The sequence below is a fragment of the Ixodes scapularis genome, unplaced genomic scaffold (genome assembly GCF_016920785.2).
Source record: "Ixodes scapularis isolate PalLabHiFi unplaced genomic scaffold, ASM1692078v2 PGA_scaffold11__112_contigs__length_91849675, whole genome shotgun sequence".
In the NCBI taxonomy this organism is placed as follows: domain Eukaryota; kingdom Metazoa; phylum Arthropoda; class Arachnida; order Ixodida; family Ixodidae; genus Ixodes; species Ixodes scapularis.
This window is the reverse complement of record NW_024609837.1, coordinates 91,057,923-91,084,373: the sequence shown is the minus strand read 5'-3', so window position 1 is coordinate 91,084,373 and position 26,451 is coordinate 91,057,923. Positions and strand designations below refer to the sequence as shown.

The following is a 26,451-nucleotide window of genomic DNA, read 5'->3' as shown; positions in this document are numbered from 1 at the left end:
TCACAGCTTCACATATTTTCGGGAGAGTGGCTTCTTGCCAAATCCCTTATAAACATCATGCTTGTCAGTTTGCAGGAATGCGTAGTTCACGAGCAGGGGACGGATGAACCTCGTACAGACGAGCTCTGCAAACTGCTTGCGGTGCTCACCTTCGCCATCAGCTTGGCACCTAAGCAGCGGAGATGAGCACAGAGCTGGCACGGTGTAGCTCAGAAGCGTTTTCATGGGCTTGGGTAGCTTGGGGTTGTCCTTCAAGACAATTTCTACAAACTCTCTCAATGCGTCGAGCACATGCATGAGGTCGTCAGAGGGATACATTAACCCACCACGGTCCTGGTATCGAGTAAGTTGCTGCACGGGTTGATTGCTCATTGGCTTCGTGGTGATGGCGCAGCAGTTCTCACAGGCCATTTTCTCGGCAACTATGCGCGCTATATACCCCCCGACATAAACTGTTGCCGACAGCTGGAGAGTAGGCAGACGCTGACGCACTTTAGATATCCTGAGTCGCCCCAGCACAAAAGTGGCATCTCTCGAGAGCTGCAGTGGCTCTTTGGCTGGTTGTGGCTGTACAGCTTGAAGTGTGTGCAGCTGAGTGGGGCCATCCCTGTGTGCCACATTACTTTCCTGTGACACTGCTGCAATTCCCGTTTTCAATATTTTCTCTAATCCACAAAGCGTTGATCGGACGTCCAGCTGGTCGTTGCATCCTACCGCTCGTCGTAGTGTCCCGAAGAGTGACTCAACAGGGTCACTGCTGAACTTCCTCGTGAGAACAAAGAAGAACTTCTCTTCGGTCAAGAGATGTCGAATGCACGCCACAGTAGAATATGTGGTCAACAATAGAGCCTCATGAGTTTCTTTGGTAAGAAACTGCTGCGGATGGCTTGCTCCATTCTTGAGGTCCTCCAGGTACAACGGGAAAGTTGTCTCCAACCACTCAAGGCGAGAATCTTCAGGGTCGTCATAGTGCCTCGTGTCCGGGAAGTTCTGATGAATGTGCTGTGTCTTGTTGCTTGTGTCATGTAGAGTAAACCAGCGGTAGACGTTCTCCATGAACTGTATTGATGGCCCAGCACTGGCGAACGATGCATCAGAGCAGTGTCCTGCTTGGTTTTTCATGTAACTCAGTGCAGATGTTACGTCAGGAGAGAGTACTTCAACTGCCCTTCGCACATTCATTTTCTCTATGTTGTTGGGATAGACGTGCTTACGGCTGAGGAATCTCACAGGCTTCACCAGCCACTTCTTCTGCAACTCGTAGAGTTTTTTTAGATGGGAAGAGGAAACCTTCCCATCTTTCCCAATGCTACGGGCTAAGAACTGGGACCTGAGGTTCTTCACTACATGACAATAATCGAAGCTCAAGAAGAGTAGCCTTTGCGGGTCACATGGGTGTTCTATCCTGTATGTGAGGACGCCACCGCACAGGATCTTCATAGCACTGACATTAACCTTATGATTATCAGTCACGACACGTATGACCCTGAATCCAGTTGATTCCACTTTCGTCATGACAAAAACCAGCAGTTTTGACAGTTGGCTTCCGTTCAAACCATTGGTGAAGTAGTATGCTACTGGAATACGACATGAAGAAGCAAGTCCATTGATGACAAAGCAGAGCAACGAATTTGCAAGTACTGGTTCAGTGTCTGCCTCTTCAGCCAGGCCCATGTCAGTATGACCGACGAATGCGTCTTGTTGCTTGTTGTACTGAAGCTTCTGTTGGATGCGCATTTCGTCAACAATTACGGAGCAGGTCTTCGACTGAGGTGCTGGAAGATGCTCAATCTCTGTTTTCAGTCGTGCTTCAACCAGGCTGTTGAATCCAGTCTCCCCGTTCACAGTACCAAGGTAATTCTGCAAAGTGTTTCTGCTTGGCAGCTTTAGCAGTTCTTCGTGTCGCATATGTTCATACAGCTTCGTGGACAGGTGTCTCAGCACAATAGAATGGCGAATGGTGTCCTCAGACCAACTTGGTTTCTTACGCTTAAAGTTTGCAATCTGTTCAAGGAGAAACATTGCGGGCTGGTTCTTTTCGTCGCAGCGTTCTCTGATGTATTCGAGATCTGCAACATGGCAGTCGTCCCGAAGCTTTTGCAGCTCTTCTTTGTAGCCATCCACCGTCTTTCGCAGTCTTTCAATCTGTTGTTTCAGGTCTCGCTCCTTCCTTTTCCATTTTGACCTTTCCATGATTAACAAGCTGTTTGACGCCCTGACATCCACCTGTGTTGCTTTCTCAGTAACTGCAGTCACGGTAACCTCAGGCTGTGTGACTTGATCCTCTGACATGGTTGCCTCTTCAAGGTTAGGTGGGGATCTATTCTCCGTAAAGTCAGTTGTACCCAGTGAAGTTGACTCGTCCTCGGTCTCGACTCCAGTAGGACAGCCTTGTGTTGATGAATATAAAGGCTCTGCATTTCTTGGTGACCACTGCCTAGGGAGGTCAGCTGTATGTGGGGGAGCCAACTTGTCCTCTGTTTCACTTGCAGTAGGGCTGCCTAGTGCCAGTGCACGCAAAGGCACCGTGTTCTTCACTAATCCATGATCAGTTAAGTCAGCTGTACTTTGGAGTGTTGACTTGTTCCCTGTTTCATGTAGAGCAGAGCTGCTAGGTGTTGGTGCAGTTTCATTTCGCGTCTGGTTACGCATCTTTCTTGGAAGGCCGTCTTTTTGGGCATCGCTGGAGAGTGACCTCTTCCTAATGCTTGCATTGCTTCTTGGCGTTTCATTTCTCGGCTGCAGGTGCAAGGGGTAGTGCTGGAACACCGAGGGAACCACTCCTTTCCTTAGGCGCCGCCGTTTTCCTTCCAGAAAGTCTGCTTCTTTGAAGTGCTGGCTGCATACTCTGCTGTAGTTGCTTGTTGTGCAGGGTGTCCATTTATCACGCCGGATGACTTTGATCCACGCCTCTCTCAACTCCAAGTCTGCCGGAATTTCGTGAAATGACACCCCCTCGAGTTTCTTTTTGGAGTCAGAGCAGCAATGGGGCACACAGCAGTATGCCATGTTGTCCTGGAAGGATAGAAATGCGGGTTACCTGGAAGTTCGTACGTTTTAATACATTACAACGACGTACGTGAAGTACCAGATGTTTTGTACCCTAAAAGGGCTCGTAAGTGCACACGCGAACGAAGCGGAGGAAAAATAGTGTACTCATAATTTTGTTGCAATTATCCGTACACGAGCAGACTTCCCTGTTGTTCGTACAAAACCCCAGTTCAGTTTAAATGCGAGCAGCAGAAGCTTCAATTGCGAGCTCAATGTCTTAAACATGCCCGCGCACATGTCAATGTCCGGTGCGAGCGCACTGCCTGAACCTGCGCGATCGGCCGTTACACGCAATCACTATACCAGCGCTAGGGCACTACAATTGAAAAACACGTCTTGCGCTTTACGTGACACACGCGGTGCTACGACAAAGCCGCGATCAACACGTGGAAGCACTCAACGGAGCGGAACCGACGGAATAGGAGGGCTTTGGCTTACCTCTGAGGAAACGTAGAACGGGCATCAGACAGAGAAAAGTTTTTCGAGGCGTGACCACGAAACTTTCCGACGGGAAGAACCTGACGCAACACGCAGCCTCACCCACAGTGGCCTCGTATACAGGCGGCTTCGCTCACATCAGCTCACGTACACCGCTGCCGAACAGCCGAACGACGCCGACCGGCCGATCCCCAACGTGCGTGACGCCGTCTCGCGGCTGACACGGGCGATAGGAGAGGAGGGGATGAGTGAGGGAAAGGGGGAAACACGACGGCCTCGAGGCGCGCTTTTGACAGGCACAGAGTATACAGGCGGCTTTGACAGCGCGCATGCAAGCATGGTGTTCTAAAATAACCCAGGTATGCGCGTGCATGCGTACCCTGTCGTTTTGTACCGTATTAATACTACCCTATATCAGCATAATCCATTCAACAGCATTATTTGAACACAGACTTGCCTCGTAGGGTAGAATGTAGGGTAATAAGAAATATTCGTAGGGTAACATAGGGTTTTCTGGACGCTGGCGTGGGGTATTTTCAAAAAATAGGTTGGCAACACTGGTGTGCCGGTCGAACGACGTACCGCGTCGTATCGTGCACGTACCGTGGTCACCGTGGTCGTACACACAGTACATAGTCGTCGCGGTGGACCCCGACCTGAAGCGTCGGTTGCTTCAACGCTGCCAGCAGCTGGGCCTTCGCCCGTACGAGGTCACGCCTCGCCAGCCGGAAGGCGTCCGCTCCGATCGCCGCGAGACAACCGCTCGCGAGGCACCCGCTTCGCCGCGGTGAAGCGGGTGCCTCGACGAGTTCGTTCGAGCCGCACGATCCTTCAAGCCGTCGCGAGGACACGCAGTGGTAACTGATTTTTTTTTTTTTTATGTTAAACGTTGAGTGCGGTGCCGCGTGCCTCACTAAACTCTTTACGGGAACCACGGGAACCGACATCTAAACAAACATTGTCACTGGCGCGCGTCAGAAAACAAACAAAAGATGAGGTAAACGGGACACACGAATCGCGCAAAGAAGAGCAGAAAAACAGAAACTTGTCACCCCGCGCCACTTCCTAAGTACTTACTATGACTGACTAACTAACACAAGCAACAAGCCCTCTTCAGAACGCGAAACGCGAAGACGGCGACCACGACAGAAAACAAAATGGCGAAGCTTTTGTTTGTTGTTTTGTTGTAGTATCCGAACGGAAGTTACGATTTTGTAAAACGTTTGTAAACAATTGCGACATTCATTCGATGGATTGTTTCTAAAACCTAAAAATATGTAATTCAAAAGGCGATTTCAAGAGATCACGAAGATTTTAGAACCAACATCTAAGCTGTCACTCATTCTATTGGCCAATGAGAAGCCGATTTGAATGACCATGGTTACCAATGAGAAGCCGAGCTGAATGACCTGGAATTTGCGCGCAAATTTTCAAATAAATCTCTCGCCGTCAATAATGCTCTAAAAAAATTTTTTTTTCGCGTAAAATTCATTTTTGACACGCGTGTCCCAACCAGACTGTTTTAAAAAAAAACTTTTTTTTTCTTTTCAGGGGCCCTTTAACGCTTTTTTTTTTTTGCAACAAATGCATTTTTTTTAGATTCGTTGACGTTGTAGTACACCAGACTCAATTACAATACTAGTTTATGTGAGAGTAAAATAACGAATTGTATACTAATAATTTTACCTTTGCTGGTAACATGTACCGGAGGCGGTTTATCACACCTACTACTTGTGACAGCTTAGCAATAAGGTAGTTGACATGACTATTTAATGACATATTCTCGGTAAAAATTACACTTAAGTGCTCGAAAGAGTTTACAATCTGTATTTTGGTGGAGTTCAAAACGATATCTCCTGTAAATTGTGACTAGCTTATGTTTTGGGCAAAAAAGCCCTGCTTTTGTTTTTTCGACCTTGATTTGTAGTGAAATAATATGACTCCAAATTGCTAATGCAGATATCACCTGATCAGCCATGTCAAATAGCACATCGACATTTCCAGCTGAAAAAAGCAAATAGTGCCGTAGGCATAGCTGATAAATGTTGCATCAGAGTTAATATTCACAATATCATTAACGTAAATATTTAAAAAAAAAAGGACCTAATATATACTTCCCTGTGGAACACCAGTAAGAATACGCTTGGAACTTGACGAATATTCATCAATATAAGCTTATTGGATTCAATGCTCTAGGTTAGACTTCACTAATTGTAAAGCATGCCCTCGAATCCAATATATGTATCCAATTTTGTCAGTAAAATTTCATGATTGAGGCATTCAAAAGTGTGAAGTCTGTGAATGCTCCAAGAACAGTTTTTTTTTCTTTGAGATTCTGCGAGATGATTTCTTTCTGGGCGAGTAGGGCTAGCCTCTGTAGATTTATGCTTTATAAAACCAAACTGCGAAGCAGTTATGCTTAGGTGAAAATTAGTTAGACGTGTGTGAAGTACCTTTTGAAGTGCTTTAGAAAATACTCACAATATAGAAATCGGTCTGTAATTACCCTTTTTGTGAAGTACTGACACTTTACTATTTGCATTCGTTTAGGAAAAACACCAGTAACCAAAGAAACATTAAATGTATGCTTTAGCACTGCCGCTAATATATACAACATACTTAACAGGCTTTATTTGTAAACCATCAACGTCACAAGCTACACTACCCTTAAGTTGTAAAATCACGTTAATGACCTAAGGTTCTACAACAGGATCTAAAAAAATTGAGCGGCTGTTTCTATAATCAAACAAAAAAGAATAAGACTTTACAGTCAATCCCGCTTCTAATATTCACAAAATGCTCGTTAAAAACGTTCGCCAAAGAACAGCCAGTTAGTTCAACACCGTTACACACTATTTTATTAATTGAAATAGATGAACGGTTTCTTTTTTAAACAGAGTTTAACTCCTTCCACGTGACGTCCCTACACCCCTAGCTCTGCTGCCTTGAACACCTTGAAGTAGTAGTGTTCTTTAGCACGCTGTAAATTACCACGAATAAAACAAGTAACTGTGACTAGTTATTTCAGAAAGCAATTTACAGGCTCTCTTGATCATCTCCTTTATTCCAAGCGCCTACACACTGAGATGCAGCCGCTTGCATTCACGGGAGAGACTATCCAGGACGTCTTCCGTTATAACTTCAATGTCGCAGTGAACATCCAAAAGCGCTAGACCGAGTAGTCGCCCATGCGAAGTGGACGCTCTCAGGTATAAGTTTCAACCGACGTAGTGAAGAGAAAGAGTTCTCAGCTTCCGCCGTTGTTACGGGCAGAGTTGCGGATCTTCAGGAGACGATGGACGTTTGGGAATAGGGCCTCCGGACACAGGGCGACCGCTTGTAGCGCAGACGTGACTGGAGTTTCACGTTTCTCCTTCTTGCATTTGGCAGCACCTATGAGCAGCTCACATAGTAGTTCAAGAACTGAGACCAGGCTTGAATAGAGCTTCCAAACTCTTCAGCGCCGAGACCTGCCCCGCTTTCCAAGATCTTTGCAGACAGAAGCGTCGAAAGTAATTACAACACACGCCGGTGCTTTTTAAATCTCCCATCTGTGTGATCAGGCAATCCATGACAGGAAGGAGCACGGAACTTTAAAAATGCTCTTCCGTGCTTCCAGCGGGAATGTTAGAGCGGTGACGTTGCCGACTTGTTACTCGCGGCATGTAAATTTCAACTTCAGCTGTCTCGGCCATTTTAATGGCGGCTTGGAATATTGCCAAGTGTTTGTGCATAAACGTTTGCTCTGATTTTTCATTTTATTTTTTTGTGTTGCTGTTTTATTTTTTATGACATTATATAGCTATCCTTGTGTTTGTCTGGCCCTGACGCATTGGTAATGCAGTGGTAGCTCAAAAAGCGGAGGGAGTTGTGTGCTCTGAGGAAGCTTTTAGAGTTGGTGGACCGCAACTACGACGACAGTAGTACAGTGAGTCGGGTTTACTACGGTTGATAGAATGCCATTTCGTCGAAGCACGTTTTAGAGAACGGGCACGTTTTATCGAAGCACAGTTTAGAGAAAGCAGAGCCTCAGTTTAGAGAAATGCCGTTTATCGAAAAGGGGACGCTATTGGAAAAAGGGTTTTCTACTTCGCGCGTGTATCACTGGTGCGCGTGTTAACCCAAGCCCCCCGCTGCGCTCCCGCCGCTTCGCGGCGGCAGTCTCCGGCGGCTCATTACAAAAATGTTAACTCACCAGACTTATCCGCACACGCCGCTTCGCGGCGACCGAATTCGCTAAAAGGAGGCTCATCGCCATTTTCTCTAAACTTGGTTTCTCTATAAAGGCATTCGATAAACTGGGGTCGGTAAAACGACGTTCGCTAAAACGAGCTTCTCTAAACCGCATGACTCCGCAGTGGGTCACCATTCCCGGATTCCTGTAAATGAAGCCTCCTCCGTTTTGAAAAATGACAATGCAGCTACACCTGTTTTATATTCAGCGCTTGGGTGAGCGTCCGTACCGCCGAGTCCACCCTGCTTCGACATAAGGGGGGGGGGGGGGGGAGGGAGGGAGGGAGGGAGGGAGGGAGGGAGGGAGGGAGGGAGGGAGGGGGGTAATAACGCCAGGGAACCCCTCCCGAAATAATATCCTGGCTACGCCCCTGGCCGGAACGTCCCTAGCGGTCGGACTAGGATGCGGAAGTTTGAAAACAACGCAACCTAAATTTTTTTTTTCAAACTTAAAAAAAAAAAAAATAAAAAAAAAAAAATCATGAGTTGACGTTTCACTCTGGCGTTCATTTCAGCTAGAAAGCTTGTGAGCAGGAAATACAAGCTTGCTCTCTTTCATGGTGATAAGTTTTTTCGCCGAAATAGTTTCTACAGTCATACCCAATCGGCTCATAGAGAAATTTTTATTGTGTCCTGTAAATGCTTTCCTCATAAACATGCACATGATTAGCTGCGTTCGATTTACCTACTTCACCTGCGCCGGCGCACGCGGTCTACACCGCCGTATTAGATTTGCGAGTCCGGAAGTACACCGCCCTACAATTCCTGCACTGCGCTGCACTTTTCTGCACCGGCGCAGGCTCAGTGCAGGGCGGTTTCAATAGAGTTTTTGTTTATTCTTCACAGAATTTTTATAAAATGGATGCTGTCTTCAATGTATATCTTTTGGGATCGGAGAGCATTAGATGAGGGTCAAAGTCAAATTTTGGGGTTTTACGTGCCAAACCAACGGCAGGCATCTGGCACGCTCCAGCGGAGGACTGAGGATTCATTTCGACCACCTGGGGATCTTTTGACGTGCCACCGAAAGCTCGGTTACACGGCGCCTTCTCCGCGATCAGCCTCAGTCTTAGGTCAGGGTACATGAGGGTATAAACGGCACAGAATGTTGACTAATAACTAAAATTTGTTAATTATCTCAATTTGCTATGTTGCAATTGCAGTTTTAAAGTGAGAAATTACTGAATCGTTTTGAGATATTAATCGTTAAACTTTTGCCTCTGCTTGATTCCAAACTGTGCGCTGAACAGCGCGACTATCTCGACAGCGTATCTTTGGCTCAACTGAGGGACAGAAGTGACTATGTCACACTTGTACGCATCATAATCAGGCGCACACATGAGCACGCGGTTTGGAATCAAGTGAAGAAAAAAGCTCGTTGTTTTTTCACGAATTGCTTTAATTGGGCTCGATTTTAATAATTGCTCCCTTTAAAAATGCAATTACAACATTGTCAAATAAGCCGTTAATTAAAATGTTAATTAACATATCTTGGTTAATTAGTCAACATACCCTGTAACGTTTATCCCCTTTATCTAATGTCTGCCGAGCCCCACAAAAGTACAGTAAAGACGGCATCCAAACAGCTATCACCTCCTTTTTGATTAAATTCTGTAAACAATAAAGAAAAACACTGCCCTGTATATTGCACAAATGAAACAATTTTTTCTTTTCGAATTGAAAATGTTTTCTTGAAATAAAATCAAGTGCAAACCACCAGTTTACCTGCTTTTCTGTTCTGAAGTTAGGGATCTAAGCAACATGGTCACCAGGCTCGATCTAAAATAAACCGTAAAAATCGACGCCTGCACCTAGCAATCTAAACTTTTAGTCAAAGGTGTATTTCACAGGTCGGTCTTTTCTTGTAAAATTACAAAGCGTAGCTCTCTCTCTGTAAAAGATAGGGCCAAGAAACTTGCCAGAGTCTACAGCGGGCAGCGACGCAGACGACCAAGTCCAGTAGCAGGGTGTGTTTGGCGTTCGTATTGATAGATGGTGCTACCTCCTTATCGCGACGGCTTATTAAAATGAACAGAATCTTTTTGAAATGTACTTTTGGTTAAAAAATAAATGCAGACAATAAAAGCAAAACTTAAAGGGAAGAAAAAACGTGTCTGCATAACGACGGCGCTTTTGCTGCCGACGGATTTCGTCTGCGTGTCGTCTGCTTTCTTTTGCTGGCTGACTGCACCTTCAGACGCTGCTCCCGACGCCATCTATCAATATGAACGCGAAACACACCCTGCTATTGAACTTGGTCGTCTGCGTCGCTGCCCGCCGTAGACCCTGGCAAGTTTCTTGGCCCCATTTTTTACAGAAAGAGGGCTACGCTTTCTAATTTTACAAGAAAAAAACGACCTGTGAAATATACTTTTGACGAAAAGTTTAGATTGCTACGTGCAGGCGTTGATTTGTACAGCCCCTTTTAGATCGAGCCTGGTGACTTGGGTCACCCTATATATGCTCACAATTTCTGAACCGACTGCACTCTACAATGGTACGAAGAGCCCAGACTGGCACCCTCCTCACACCGCACATAATGCATCATTTGTTGGGACGTGAAGGTCAACTGAAGTGCGCAAAGTGCCACCCTACCAATAAGCATATCCTTTGGGACTGCCCTCACAACCAACAAGCACTACAAGTAACTCTCAACACAATACCGAAAATATTTCATCCGAGCAGCTGGGAGGAATGGATCACTCCCGCACACAGCACCCTACTCTGGAGTTTGCTCGTAAAGCATATAGCAAAATTCCAAAAGATTATAGATGACGTCCTGGACTAACAAGGACCACAATAAATGTTTATTCTCTCTCTCAAAAACTCTGCTTAGAGTTAGTACAGCAGAGACAATTCGTAAGAATTGTCTATGATTGCTACGCTGATTGGAGTTTTTTTATGATTACGCGAGTCTTTTGGATGACCTTTTCCCTCTTTCGGATATACAACGTCCGTTGCAACCTAAGAGCGAAGGGCGAGGGTAAGGCGGGGAAGCAGACGGAACGCTGGAGAAGAGAGGGGGAAACCTCCTTCTCTCGCGTTCCGTTTGCTTTCTCCTCCCCAACCCGTCTTACCCTCGCCCTTCGTTCTTAGGTTGCAACGGACTATAGTTCATGACATGGCGTTCCAACATAAGTTGCCCAACACTGTAATCAATTCCCCCGTTATTAAGTAAAACATTAATTCATGTTCCCCAGCAACAAAATAGATCTACAACTTTCTCCTATGGCTCATGTATGACAAGATTTTTAACCCTGACATAGACTTTTTTGTACTCTTGCAAATTTCAAGAACAGTGTTATAGTAATGCTCATTGTGCAATATGTACAAACGTAGGTCCTACTTGTCTTTCACTTCGTGCGAGTCTAAACCTGCTAAGGATTTAAAGCTGTTTGGGACAGATTGAAGCTCCGATAATTATTATTATTATAACGTTTCTCCCACCTGTAAAGATTTTTTGCCAACATGTGCTAAATGCGATAACATTATGCCCTGCAGAATACATTTGCAACGATGGACAACGAGGTCGCCTTGGCGTTGCCCAGCCGCAGGGCGCTGCTCCAGACAATAAGGAGGGCCCGAAATGCCACGCGTCCTGCTGAACCGACCTGTGCCGAGGATGTGGACATTGTGAGCCCCTACAACCAGACCCTGGATGGCCAGGACTTCCTGCTGTATCAAGGGTCGGCGCTGGGGACACACTTCCTCATCTTCGGCACAGCAAACAACATGAAGCTCCTGTGCGACAGCACAACTGTGCTCGGTGATGGAACATTCTTTGTAACACCGAAGATATACACACAACTGTACACCCTCCACGGCTGGTGTGGCCTCGCGGCCAGTGCGCAGAAAATGCTGCCCCTTGTGTACATCCTCGCCACAAGCAGGACTGAGGAGTCCTACGTGCACGTGTTTGAGGTTGGTTCCTGTTAACGTTTCTGCCCTAATGATACAAGCTGGAAGTCTTAAAGGGGTACTCCGCCGATTTTTGAGCTACCTCAACTAACTATATTTTCTGACTCCCCGGCCTTTGCCCTTTCTGGTATGCTATTTAGTATCGTGAAATTCATAATAGTTATTGCGAAATCGGCAAATGAAAATGATGCAAAAACAAACATTCAAATATACCCGCCCTTTTCAGGGCCGTGACGTCACTGGAAGGTTAGCTTGCCAGTCGGGCGAGCAGTCTAAAAAATAGAATAGGCCAATCATTTGTTCCGTGCTGGAGCGCGGGGACTGGAGCGAGCTTCCAAAGCATTCATTTGACACCATGAAACTGCTTCGAATCAGTTGGGAACAAATTCTACAATCCAAAGAGTGAACCCCTGCACTTCCAATGACGTCACTTTTTCAATGTTGCCAGTAGAGACTTTCAGTTTGAAAAACACGGTGAGGAGCAAAATTGTAAATTCAATAACTTCGTGAAAAAAAAAATTTTTTTTGACCTAATATTTGGGATACTATTTTGGCGATGTTGTTTGGCGAGTTTAGCAAAATTTCAAGCAAATCAGGGACCATGAAGAAATCGGCGGAGTACCCCTTTAAGGGAAACTAAATTGTAGACATGCTTATGAACACAATTTTATGATACAATAGCCAGTGTTTGGTATGCTACATCTATAAACTTCTTTTAAAGACAGGGCTTCTTAAACTGTGATATGTAACACCAGTGCTAATCAGAGTACATTAAATAGCTTAGGTCATGGTGGCTAATGTTGATATGGCAAGGCTACATACCAAGTCTTTTTCCAGTCTTGTTGATGTATACTACACGACACAGTTAGCATGAGCTAGCAATCCACAAGATTTTTTAAATGTTTTCCCTTATAATCGAACAGCTGCAAACTCTAGAGTGGAGGAAAGTTCTCATTCGGAGCTCCAACACCAGAAGCAAAATTTGATGCTTATCAACTATGCACAAGTAAAACGCAAAGAAGAGCAGATGTCATGAACAGTGTCACACAGTGTGTGTACAGTGGTCAGCAAACTTGTTTGGAACACGTGAACCGTGGGTTATCTTGTGAAAGAGCTTTCCTGGTGGCATCCAAAAAAAAACAAAAAAACTGCTCTATGACGTGGTAGGCAAGGGAACAACCTAAGTAGAGGAGGCCGCTTGCTCAAGGCTTAGAGGGGTAAGGTTGCAGCGGCGTCTGAAGAACAGGGCATCGGCAAACACTGAACACGGCAGGCAGTATTGACAGGATCGTGTTAAGAGTAGACGCCTCGCCGAAAAAGTTGTTGCGCTGTTGCCGGTCCAGTTGCAAAGCCGGCCTTGAGCAAGCGGGTTGTTTCATTGCCCACCACGTCATGGAGCCATTTTTTTTTTTTTTTTTAGGTGCTGCCAGGAGGGCGCTTTCACGAGACAAGTCACAGTTCGTGTGTTCTGAATAAGGTTGCTGGCCATTGGACATGCTAAAGTTTTGAGGCATTTATCTAGTACTATGTCAACCTTGACTTTGGCACTTCATTAAAAGAATGTAAGGAGGTTCAAACAAAACATTTTCAGCAGAAGCAAAGGCAAAATATGGTGAACTAGGCACAAATACACACCATTATTGGATTATAATTAAAACAAATGGATTGCTGTGCTAGATAAAAAAAAACAGAAAGACGATGTAAAGTCAGCAACAAAAACTAAAACCTTCCCGTCATTTAAGATAATGGCTGAATGGATAAATGAGGACACACAAGAACTAAACTCTTATCACTAAAATATGTGTCCAGTTCTTACTTCAGAGATGTCCCAATTAGAAAACCCACTTAAAGGAGCTGTGCAATGATTTTAACATTGAAAGAATTTGCAACTTCTGCTTTTGATATTGTTCACCTTGTCCCAAATGACAAAAACACACCTCCTTTCATTGAAATGTTGCGATTCCGCCGCGTAATAGCGAGGCATAAGTTAGAATATTCCCCGACCTGCAGCCGCGAGCGGCGCCCATGAGAAACATGCGGTATGACGTCAATGGGGAATCTTGTAGAAAGATAGTAAGTTGTGCAAATACCTGCTCGATAAAAGGTAACTTTTCTATAAATCTTGTCGTTCCAACATAAATATAAATGCGTCAAAAACCTCGTATCATTGACAAAACTTTTATTATACGGAGTTTTAGTGACGCCATCTATCCTAGGTCCACAAAACAGTCGGCTCTATCTGCTTCCGCGAACAGCCGCCAGAAGCCGGAGGAGGAGGGGGACAGGGCTGGACGAGTGTGGCTGGACCCGGATGAGACTTTCCTCCTTTCACCATATTGTTTGCGCGGCGTCCGCCAGCACGTGGTCACGCGGTCGCGAGCGGATGAGTTCTCGCTGCTCAGTGATGGCTCTAAAGAGAGAACTTTACCAGAACCCCGTGCCTATTCCATCAACGTCACTGCGCACGTGACCCGGAAGACGATGTAAGAGTTGAGAGGCGGCAAAAATCTGGATCTTTTTCAGTTTTTAAGATAAAAACTAGGGTATATATGCAAAATCTGTTTTCTGTAGTTCACTTCAGAAGTGTCAGACATCAACTTCCACAATTAATTAAGCAAAGCCCTGAAATTGTTGCACAGCTCCTTTAAGTTAATGTAGCAATGTTCACTGAATCCAAGGATATATTCTTTGGCTTTAAGTTAAAAGCAGGGTGCCAAGTCACAAATATTTGAGGAGTCTATAGTAACAGTTGAAAATCTTAAATCTTTTTCAGACACTGAAGACACTTGCGACGAATGCTGGACAAATGCTCAGCCCACCATTTCTCATAGTGGATTTTGAGATGGCAGCAATGAATGCCATCCGCCGAACTTTCCCAGCCACTGTCCTGAAGGGGTGCTTGTTCCACTTCACTCAGTGCCTTTACCGGAAGATGCAAAAGGCCCAGCTGCAGACCAGGTACGCTGAGGACCCAGACTTCAGCTTGAAAATGAGGATGCTCTTTGCGCTGGCCTTCCTTCCAGACCACCAGATACGGGCGGTAAGTATTGTCCTGCAGGCAAGCACTCAGTATAATGTAAGCAAAGTTGTAAACTACTAGAGAATGACTGCAGCTTATTTTTATTTTTGTATTTTTCTTCCCCACAATAATTATTATTAAGTGGCTTCCTATGTAGCACAGCCTCTTTGTACAGTGCAGACATAAGATTAAACTTTTTTTTTTTTTTAATTTCAATAAAACACTTACAAAATCTCATAGAAGAACTTATACAATTTTTTGCGCAAAACCATGTATCCAAACTTATACCATCTCCGTAAGAAACTCGTCCCATTCCATCCCCAAAACATAGTTTGTTCTTTCATATGCCTTCTGCAAGCTTTTGACCCAGTTCCCAAGTATCTCTTAACTCATGATAAATTCTTCAATTACCCAGGTATTTCCCTTTACACAGTTTTGGGCGGTTCACAAAGAAAAATATCTCTCAGTCCTGCTACCGCTCCACCACTTTCATACTCTAAACCATCACCCCCCCCCCCCTTTTTTTTTTTTACTGTTCCAAATTTCTTCCTCCCTCTGCATTCTGTTAACTGCCTTCTCTTTGAGCTTGCACTGTTCTCTTGGCTTTTTTCTGAGCTCTCCATTTCAGCTAGAAGGAGCTATTTTGCTCTCGTGTAACAATATTTCTTCTTTCAACAGGTGGTTGTACATAAGAGTGTGAAACCACTCGCTGCACACTTTAGAGAACCAGAGGGTCCCTCATCAACAGTACACAACCAGACAAACACTACAATGATGCAAAGTCAATGACAATGACACTTATTCTAACAGATGGACAGGAACGGAGAGCACATTTAAAAAGGAGTCTATTGGCAGTGTCATCAATGGCAGGGGTTCTCAAACTGGGTTTTGGGGGACACAGGGGTTCCACGAGCTGGTCTCATGGGTTCCATGAACACCCAAATTGCAACCCCTCCCCCCCACGCCGCAGGCTGCGCGGAAGGACCATGCAAAGCGCCTTCATCTCACTTTGTACTGACATTGCGATTGATATGGTGTGAGGATATATGGGAAGCAAAACAAGCAAAAATTGCCTACAATTGTGCATGTGTTGCATCTCAGTCGGCAAATATGGGGGGGGGGGGGGGGGGAGGGTTCCACGGCAGTTTTTGAGGCTTCCTGGGGCTCCGTGAGACCAAAAAGTTTGAGAACCCCTGATCTATGGTATTTTGTCTACACATCATCTTCTTATAAACAATATGAGTTGAGCACTGTCCGGCTACTGGAATAGCAGGTATCTTATGTGGGCTGTCCTTCAAAGCCCCAACTGGGCTAAGTACATATACGGTACATGTGCAGATTATTCTGAGTAACGGTTGATAGTGGAGCTTGTTGTAAATATATATACAGATTATTCTGCTGTTTTAAATTACTTACAGGGTACTGTATATTCTTCATGTCCGCCTACTAGTGGCGGGATTACAAGAGTGAATTTCAGACAACATTGGCTCTCCCAACTAGTTACTGCTTGCTTGATAGAGTTCATGTCCTGCTCAATTGTGCATGATGTGTGCAGACAAGACGATGGTATGGAGACGTGGACGCTGTGAAATAACTTGTTGATGGGCTAGTTGGTGAATGCTAAGTACCATGGTGGAAACTGCTAAAAACAACAAACACAAGAAAGGAAACAAACAGAGGCGCTGCTTACAAATGTAATCGGAAGTACTTCAGAGCTCCTTCGATTGATACAACAGCTTCGATGCTGATGGAGGCTGCTAGAGGACTGGCAGAATTAAACCTCTTTTACTTCATTGAATGAGGACTTCAATATAGCTTCTACTGCAGCACACTGGTTACACTAATTAAAGTTAAAAATTAAGTGAGAAAAAAAAAGGAGGTGAGCACGTATAATTCTACTGTTATGTTTAGGGTGCATACTTTTCGGTGTTTATGACAAAAATTGGCGGATGTTTATCGGTATTTATTTATTTCCTCAATACCGGTGCTTTTCGGTGAATTCTCTTGTGCAGACGCTAAAAACTGTGATTATAGGGGGGGAGAAGGGATTGCGAATGTAAGTTTACATTCGCAATCCCCCCCCCCCTTTCCTTCCCCTTCCGATAATCACCGTTTTTAGCGTCTTCAGCGGTGGTTAACCACCGCTGAAGACAAAAAAACAGTCAAAATTTTATTCAGATCTTTTACACAACCTCTTTCACACTTCATTATTTTAGTATATGCATGCATACATTCCTAGGCTTGTGTCTGTCACTGACACCCGCACTTTCCTGTTGGCGATGCACAATTTTGAGAATACCCACCCAACATTTGCGGTGGACACAGGAAGTCTTAAAACGTCCCACGAGGCTTGGGACAGTACTGGTCAGCTGTGACTGGGCTCTTGGGCCACTGATAGTGAAGAACAGTGGAACAAAGCTAGTGTCCTCCAAGAGTCCAAGACCACGTAGGTCACAAAAGAAAGACAGGCAAAGTGCATGATTCTGGGTAACATAAATCATAATGTGTTTGACGGAAGTTTGTGTAAAACCTTTTCTGTGAAAAAGAAAAAAAAACACATTGCTAGGAAAAAATTGTTTAGAAACCGGTGTTTTTTTGTTTTGAACTATTTTTATTTCCGTCGCCGGCAAGTATTTATTTGTATTTTTCGGTTAAAACTGGGAAGTATGCAGGACTTTTTCGGTGAAAAAAGAAACAAAACAAAACAAAACAAAAAAAAACCAGCGCTTAATCAAAAATATATATATATATATATTCTTTTTTTTCGGTTTTAGTTGATTTTGTATTTTCGACACCGGCGGATGTTTGTTGGTGTTTTTCGGTTCTAACCGATTTTGTATTTTCGACACCGGCGGATGTTTATTGGTGTTTTTCGGTTAAAACCGGAAAGTATACAGCCTAGTTATGTTGTATGCTAAGGGGACAGAGCAATCGCCCATAAAGGTGCACTAAAGATGTCTTTGAAGACGCTTGTTTTTGTTGTTATACAAAGCAGTAGGTGCCAGTTAATATTTATTCTAAGTTTCAGATGACAAAAATGCTCACATGACGATAGAAATACATGCAAATTAGGTTTTCTATGAATACTTGCATAAGACAAGGAAAGATGAGCATGGAAACAAGACTTCTTTCATTGAAAAAGGTCATGTCTTCGTCTTCCATGTTTTATGCTTTCAAGTATTCATATCTATTCACCATGCAACACGCTCGTTTTCAATTATTAGGTTTTCTCCTTTCCTTTTTCTGGGGGAGGGATGTGTTTGCTCATCTGCTTCCCAGAAATGAAAGATCATGCAGCTTACCAAATAGAAATTGCAGACGCAGTGTGTGCACGGTTCAAACCACACATGCATTGACTTCCTGCTCAGATCAATCCGCAGGGGTAGCAGTTGCTTGTTGTTGGCTGACAAGCACCTTCGTCACTGCTCAGATGCGGTGGCTGTGCCCCTGGGTTTCTGCAAAATTTCCCAGAAAAAGACGCATGTTGAAAACTTTGACCACACTCTTAATAGGAAATAGGCTGTACATGGTTGTAATTTTTAAATGTTTACATCACATATAATGAGTTATCACCATAAATAGACAATCTCAAAAACCTCTTTAGTGCCCCTTTAGAAAGGGCACAACCTTTACCCATTAATCCAGCTATGGTCTGACTATACCTACTGTAGAATACCGCATACTTGCCCATTCCACACTAAATGCCCATTCCCAAACTTGTAAGATCTGAGGAGATATGCACAGTACATTTATATGTAAAATTGATGACCTGACAAGTGCCCATCCTCAATTTGATCACGATTAACTCCCAAGTTTTAGTGGGTGCTTGCATGGTATTTTACAGTAGAAGTCTGTGTTCCCTGGAAATAAGCAAACTTTTCTGATATATTTGTGCATTTCAAAGGATATAACTTTAAGAGGATCGGAGGGTTCTGTCCTGTTTCCTTAGTAAGACGCTGAAGTGATGTTGGGATTTCTCAAAACAAGGCTGGAGCGCTAGGCAGGATGCTACAAACACCAAAATGTCACTTATTCAGCAATATCTCCAACAGAGGGCCATATTTTTGGAAAAAAACAAAGGCACCACTGAAAGAGGCATGCGACGTCGTGGTCCTCACTTCCTGTCTTGTTTGGTTTGCCTTCTTACTACATGTGCTGGAACAGAGGCCGTACCAAGGCAAGGAGGCAAAGCGAAGAGGAGAGGAAGCAAGGACTGTGACATCACGAGCCTCATTTAATCGCACCCTTCTCTTGCCAAAAATATGGTAATCTGCTCAAGATATATTGCTCTATGAGCAATGTTCGGAGTATGGAGTACGTAGCATCTGTTCGGACACTTTTGCTGCCTTGTTTTGTTAAATCTATATTTCAGTTCAGCACCATTTTGGTGTGGCTGACACAGAAAAATAAGTTTCACTCAATCTTTCAAGTTGCTGCAAAAGAAGCATTGTTGGTGGGCTCCTTAAGTGGCATAATATTCTACAATCAGTGCAACAGCAACCATGTGTGCAGCACAATGGAGACTCCACATGAGTGGGGTCAATTCAACACCTACCAAACAACACGGCTGCAGTATTCAACATGTCACCTAAACTGTGTTCGAAAACTTCTTTGACCTAACTTTTTGAACGCAGCCTAGGTGACGTGTTGAACACTGCAGCCCTGTTGTTTGGTAGGTGTTGAATTGACCCCACTCATCTGGAGTCTCCATTGTGCTGCACACACTGTCGCTGTTGTGCTGATTGTAGATTATTGCACCACTCAAGGAGCCCACCAACGATGCTTGTTCTTTTGCAGCGACTTAAAAGATTGAGTGAAACTTATTTTTCTGTGTCAGCTTTGAAGTGATGCTGCACTGACATATAGATTTCACAAAACAAGGCAGCAGAAGCGTCCAAAGGGGTGCTACATACATGATGCACTCTGACTATCTTTTAAAGTAAAGGTCTTGTATCCTGGTGTTTGAAAACCAACGTTGCTCTCTCAGTGTTGTCACATGACATGACCTCCTGAAGTAACTCGAATCCAATTGAGTAAGATTTGGAAGACCTAGAGCCTTTATTAGGCGACATAGAACATTTAGCATTGTGGCCTTGTTGTCTAGATAAGGGGTCGGCAACCAGCGGGCCGGATCTGGCCTGCAAGGCAGTTTCGTCCAGACCCCTGCACGATATTAGAGATGCCCCCTCGCCTCCCACATGCATACAATCTCCAGGACAGTTCAACGGCTTTGACCTTACATGGACTATTTATAATGCCTAAAGCTCTCAGAACCACCAGGTTTGCAACTCGGAAGGAAGCTCGGTCCAATAACTTTTCATGACTTAAAGTTAGCAGCTTGAATGCAGGTGCATGCATTCATGTGACAAATTCTTTATTGTATCTTGATAAAGTCATGTGTATCTTGATAGAAACCATTTATTTAATCTTCTTTCTATGCCACGCACATACGCATGCATGCACCCCCCCCCCCCCCCCCCCCCCCCCCCCCCCCATACTTCTCCAACGCCTCCGGCTCAGACCACTGCTAAAAACGTTTGTCAACTCCTGATCTGGAAGGTATTGGCCATTTTGCCAAGGTGCTTGGGAGAGGGAGGAATGGGAGAGAGGGAGGGTGGAAACTGCCTACCAAGCTTTGAAGAAATTGACTAATCGGAGAAAAGCACCTAAACAAAAAAAGAAAACTTTTTTTTTAAACATCCTGGATAGGACATGCAGGTTACAAGATGCATTTTTCATAAAAAAAGAATTAAATTAAAGAAAAATTCACAACACAAGATGCCATTAAAATGAGCGATTCTTTCCTCTAGTTTTTTCTGCAGGGCTGTACACGGGGCAAGGACGAGCTACAATGGTGGCTATTTAGGGACCATTGCTCTGCACTCTAAAATGAGCCCTGTGTCATAAATAGCGCAGCTCTTGGGTGCCCGTTTACAACTTGAGCGGTGTCGGCATCGCCGTCAGCGTAATTGCGGCAACGTTTCAGCACCGTGCTGAAACGTCCTCGCGGGGTCACGTGACGTCACGGGGGTGACACGACGTCACGAGGGTCACGTGACCTCACAGTTACGCTGACATCGAAGCTGACACCACTTGGAGGGAGGAGTAGCATGCAGGATGAGGAGGGGTATACCCTTTCCTCAGTACCCTCCCCTCCTCCTCCTCAAGAGCTGCAATCCAATTCGGCGTTACAAATAAATGAGAATGTTTTTTTGTTTTTGTTTTTTTTGTGGAAAATGCATATTTAGATATTTATGTCCTGAATTTAAGTTGTTTTCTTAAATTATTTTTTGCTAATACTAAAAAAGGCCAGCTGAACTTAGTATTATTTTTATGTATTATGCATCAACAAGCTCAACTACAGGCAGTTATTTATTTTTTGCATCAAAGGTTTAAGGCAAGACCTATAAAATCTAGTCAGCAAAAAGTGAAAGACAATAGTAAACAGACCTCTTATTGTGAGTAAATCGATATTGAAAACAGAAGGGGTATTCAGCAAACTATGTCCAAAGCATCAGAACCTGCGTAGTCGAATTCATAGAGGTTATAATCGCTACTTTACCAATTGCTTGCAGGCCTACGAAGCTATCAGACCACTGATGCCCCCCGAAACCATGAAGGTACTCAAGCACCTTGAGAAGAACTTCATCCTTGGGAAGCTGCAAACCCTGGGTCCCGTGCACATGCGGATGCTGCCGCTCTTTCCGCCCTAGGTGTGGTCAGTGGCGGACCTCGTTGACGCCGGCCAGCCACGCAATACCAATCACGTGGAGGCCTGGCACCGTCGCTTCAAGAGCGTGGTGGGGGTAAGCCACCCCGGCGTTTTCAAGCTCGTCGATGCTCTCCGCCGAGAGCAGAAGGAAACAGAGCTGGTAGCAGAGGCCCTTCTTCGAGGTCAGGCACCCCCGCCACCAGGCAGAGCCCACCAGAAGCGGGAAGAAGCCCTCCTCAAGTTGGTGGAACAGCGCCTGATGATGACCGTTCATAACTTCCTCAAGGGCGTTGCTCACCACCTCAAGTAATAAAGAAGAACAAAGCATGTTGTATGCAACTTTGACCTATCTATGTTGACAACTCCAACTAAACTGTTCCAAGGTATGAGGACATTAAATCCTGTCAAAGATACAGGAATATGAGCCTTGAGAGACGAATAAAGCTGTGCAAGTGCATTCCTTTCAAAAAATGACAGCTTTCGTTTGGCGACACTGTCTCCAACCAGCTGATGACACGTGCACAAATAATACATGCCTTGCGCCTACTACAGATGATGATGTCGAACACCAACCACCATGCTGGTGGTTGGGTCGGTCGAATCGACAGCCATTCGCAGCGAGAGCCATGGTAAACTGCACAGCGCTCGGTTGTAGCAATAGGCCTTTTGCAAAATCCCCCAAGCGCCCTGGCCTGCACGCGAGAAATTGTGGAAGAGACTGTTTCTCGCCTGGCCGCTCTGCCTTGAGATCGCATAGCCTTGTCGCTTGCCCCCTCTTAATCCTCTGTGTTTCGATTCCATTACCAATTTTTATCTATTCCAGTGTATTTTTTATTGCTTCTAAGTGTTTCTATTCTCTACTGCGCACGATATCCCTTGTATATATATATATATAGTATTTGTGCCTTTATTTTGCCTTTTTTTATGGTAGTGTCGACAGGACAATACGCCGCTTCGCGCGTCATTCCCTGGGTGAGTACTAACGTTGCTACCGATTCCTATCGCGCTGTTAGCTGTCCATTTTGGTTTGATTTGACCACGTGCAGTCGAGAGGAGCCGTTTATGAATACCCGCACACATGTCATAGGGATAGGCAGAGCTCTGAAGCAACAATCACAACGCGAGAGCCAAGTGCGCTGTGATTTGGCTGCCCGCGCTCGCTCCGTTGATTCGCACTGTAGCGTAAGCCTTCGAGTGCCGCTTACTTGACCAACATACAGCACGCCGCTTTGTTGCCGCGAATCATTCGTCCGAATGTTTGCGAAGCTGAGGCATACGCGACGCTGCGGTGCAAGCGCCGGTGGCCCAACGTCGCGGCTTGTATGTGCTTATGGTATGCCTTTTTAATCTATCTGCTATGCCAGTGGTTCTCAACCGTTGATGTTTCGCGGACCCCTCGTGGATCGGCCGAGGTGATGGAGGACCCTGTTTGTGATGAGAAGGGAAAGTATAGGTTAATTATGACTGTGTGAAGTAAACTTCACTTATTGACATATACACGAGAAAACGCACCCGAAAATTGGAATGTTTCTTCTAAATCTGAGAAAAGACAAGTTTTATTTCCGGGCTCGACTGATGAGGCTGGGCTTCGAGGACCCTTAGAATGCCTTCGGGGACCCTCATTTGAGAACCACTATGCTACGCGGTTGTCAGTTGCAAACACCCTTTTTCAAGTGTTGACAACTGCGCGCCGCTGCAAGCAGTTGTCAGGCGCCGCAGCGTTGGATATGCAAAACGGTGTTACGGTTTCGCAGGCATTCGGAGAAATGATTTGCGGCGACAAAGCGGCGTGCTGTATCTTCGTCAAGTAAGCAGCACTCGAAGGCATACGCTAGAGTGCGAGTTAACGGAGCGGGCGCGGGCAGCAAAATCACAGCGCACTCGACTCTCGCGTCGCGATTGTTGATTCAGAGCTCTGAATACCCCTATGACATGTGCGCGGGTATTCATAAACGGCTCCTCTCTACTGTACGCTGGTCATATTGAACCAAAATGAACAGCTAACAGCGCTATAGGAATTGGTAGCAACGGTAATACTCACTTGGGGAACGACACGCAATGCAACGTGTTGTCCGTCGGAACTCCCGTCGAAAAAGGCAAAATAAAGGCACCAATACTATATATATACAAGAAATATTGCGTGCAGAAGAGAATAGAAACACCTAGAAGCAATAAAAAATACACTGGAATAGATAAAAATAGGTAATGAACTCGAAAAACAAAGGATTAAGTGGATGCAAGCGACAAGGCAATGTGATCTCCAGGCAGAGCGGCCAGGCGAGAACAGTCTCTCCCAGAATTCCTCGCACGCGGGCCGGGGTGCATGGGAAAATAGCAAATCGTCTATTGGTACATATCCCAATGATATTTTCGTCGGCACGCCTCGCAACAGAGTAGCCGTCAAGTTAGAGAAAGTATGAGTAACAGGGAAGTTATGAAGCATGACGTAAATTACAAAGAACAATGAACACAAGGCAGACACACACAAAGACACCTCTGTGGATGTCTTCTTCCTAGTGTTCATTATTTTTTGCACGTTACACCATGCTTCATAACATTCATCAACTAGCCACACTACAAGTTCTTCTACATTGGCAGGGAAGGGATGCGGCTGCGCAATACTGAGTTTGCAGGACGCATTTTATAGCAGCGAGGGAAGATACTTTTTTACCGTTGTTTACACTTCCGCACGCACTTGCATCAGCTTTGCCCATTCATGATGTACATGCCCATTGCCTTTCGTTTTATTATGCCATTTTTTGTGCTTTGAGAGAACCTTCGGGGCTCCCTGTTCTGCACGAGCGAGAGTGTTGCACTGCGAGCGCATATACCACCACCAGCCCCGCAAGACGGTCGTCAGTCGGCGGCGTCCCCCATGTGGACGCTCGCCGAGACACTGCCGCCGGGGCATTGGCTTGTGCTGTCCGCGACACAGTAACCTTTACAAGGAGCGGAAGTATGCAAGCGAGCTGGTTAGAAAACATCATAATCCAAATCCCGAGACAAGAAAAGCGGTCTTGTCCGTTATCTTATTGCTTGAGGTTTAGATTATGACAGTAACCTTGCTTTGTTTACCAGCACTTTACAAAATCATAACAATTTTACTACAAGCGGCTTTTAGAGCCACTCGGCACATTTTGGGGCACACAATGAAGCTTTTTTTGCCGACACAATAGCCCTTCACGTCAAAACTTCATTGTCGCCATATCAAAACTTTCTGTGCGGTGCAATTGCACCGACGCCAAAACATTCCGCACATATTGGCTGAACATTATCATTGTCAGCTCAGCACTTTTTTCCAAGTTCACATGTAAAAACTAGGTACCTTTGTTGAAAATATGGTGCACATGTCAGCGCATGTTCGGGCAGTTAGTGGCATCCTACGCCTTGCTAAGCCCGTCCGTGCAGTGTGAAACCAACCGCCAGCATGGTGCGGGGCCCCATCCTTCCCTAGAGTGACGTCACGTGTAAAGCATGTTTAGTCTGTTACTGCTTTTGCCATGATTGCGGGAAACGTGCAAATGTGTGAAACATTTGCAATCAGCACATGTTCTTGCAACAGTGTGAAGAGACAAGTGTAAATATGAGACTATTTCAGTGCGATTATTACAGCTACCAGGCAGCACTAGCCGTCTGAATGCTCTAGCTCGTGGCAGCTGTCAGAGGTGGGAACTGCTGCACTACGTTTACTTACTTTGTTTGCTTTGCAACATGAAGTAAAAAAATAGCAGCTGCAAATAAAAAGAAACGTTACTGAAACCCCACTACCGGGCTCTTTTCACATGGCAAACCCCTTTTGCGGCCGTCCTTTAAAACGCCGAAAAAAAAACAACACTTTTTTTACCCTTTACGAACAAGGAGCCTCGTCGGCAGCCAGGCAGTAGCAGTAGTTGTCCGTAGTTCCGTTGCCGACGTCATTTCAACGTCACTTTTGCGCGTCGACTATCAGTCGAACAGCCAAAATTTCCAACACTCTGACGGACCTACGAAGTCGCTGGCAGCTCACCACGAGGAACCATGTCAATCGCAACACCGCACAAGGAGCGTCACAGTGTAGCTGGTAACTCGCTGTGGCCTACCGCTGTTGAACTAAAAGCTGCGCTGGCCGCGCTACGAGCACGCACATCATGCACACAACACCACCTCCACCACACCCCGCCTTGGCTAGATGCTTGCTTTTTATATAGACCTTTAACTGCCTATCAAGACCACATGACCACACCGCTCTGCAACACCGCCCGAATAAGCCGTCCGTAACCACGCCAACCACGCAACCAACGCAACCACGCACGACTGCACGCTGCGCACGCGGCCAAACGGCCAAACCGCCGAGTGGATTCTGTCAGATTGGATTCTGTGTTTAGCCAATGATTCGCTAAACAGAGTCGCCTTTTCGACTCTTTTCCATAAACCGCGATTCTCTAAACTGAGGCCCCCTTTTCTCTAAATTGTGCTTCGACAAACCGTGCCCTTTCTCTAAAACGAGTTTCGGTGAAAAGGCTTTCTATCAACGGTAGTAAACCCCTCAGATTCCATCTTTGGGTTTTTGCCTTCAGGGACTCCGGAACCGGAGGGCTGGGGGGGCCAGGCCCCCCCAAGATTTCTCAGGATAAGGCTGAGCCCGCCCACTCAGACTTCGAATAACTGCCAAGCTATTTCCTCATCTAATGTAATTCCTCCAGTCAGCGAGGCAGCGGAAGAGGCCAGATCAACGCCCAATAACCTTCTGCTTTGCTCAACAAGGTAGACTGTCAGAGTGAAGTCAATGAAAAGGTTCGCTGAAAGCTATGCTAGAGTTCAGGAGACACTGAACGAGCTGCTACAAGGAGAATATTCGATTGCGAACAGCAGGGCCATTTTGAAGGGTTATGAGAGGCTTTTGGAAAGGTTTGAAATGCTGCTAGGAATAAACATTTCTATAGCTTTGTTCAGTCTATGCAAAGAACTTGCAAGGCTACTGCAACGTTTCACGCCGCAGATATACACCAACTCAACTCTCCTACGTCACGCCGCGGTGGTGGCGCGCCGGACGCACTTCCGGTCTGGGGCGGTGGGCAGAAGTCGCCGTGCGAGACATGCA

The 26,451-nt window shown here is 45.3% G+C and overlaps 1 protein-coding gene, 1 long non-coding RNA gene and 1 pseudogene across 2 annotated transcripts; 1 reads left to right on the top strand and 2 right to left on the bottom strand.

Moving 5' to 3' along the window:
• LOC120848163 lies at positions 1 to 3,009 on the bottom strand. The gene has a single exon (XM_040220133.1). It carries the CDS (start codon positions 3,007 to 3,009, stop codon positions 1 to 3), a length of 3,009 nt encoding a protein of 1,002 aa, XP_040076067.1.
• Positions 3,010 to 11,238: 8,229 nt separating this feature from the next.
• On the top strand, positions 11,239 to 21,884 carry LOC121835122 (annotated as a pseudogene).
• On the bottom strand, positions 14,604 to 26,347 carry LOC115327263. The gene is made up of 4 exons (XR_006077476.1): positions 24,697 to 26,347; positions 21,292 to 21,672; positions 17,962 to 18,114; positions 14,604 to 14,692 (listed from the first exon to the last, which is right to left on the bottom strand). It is a non-coding gene; the product is annotated as an uncharacterized LOC115327263 (long non-coding RNA).
• Between the last annotated feature and the right edge of the window lie 104 nt (positions 26,348 to 26,451).

Coding starts and splice junctions, on each gene's coding strand:
- LOC120848163 (XM_040220133.1), bottom strand. CDS start 3,009: ATGGCATACTGCTGTGTGCCCCATTGCTGCTCTGACTCCAAAAAGAAA.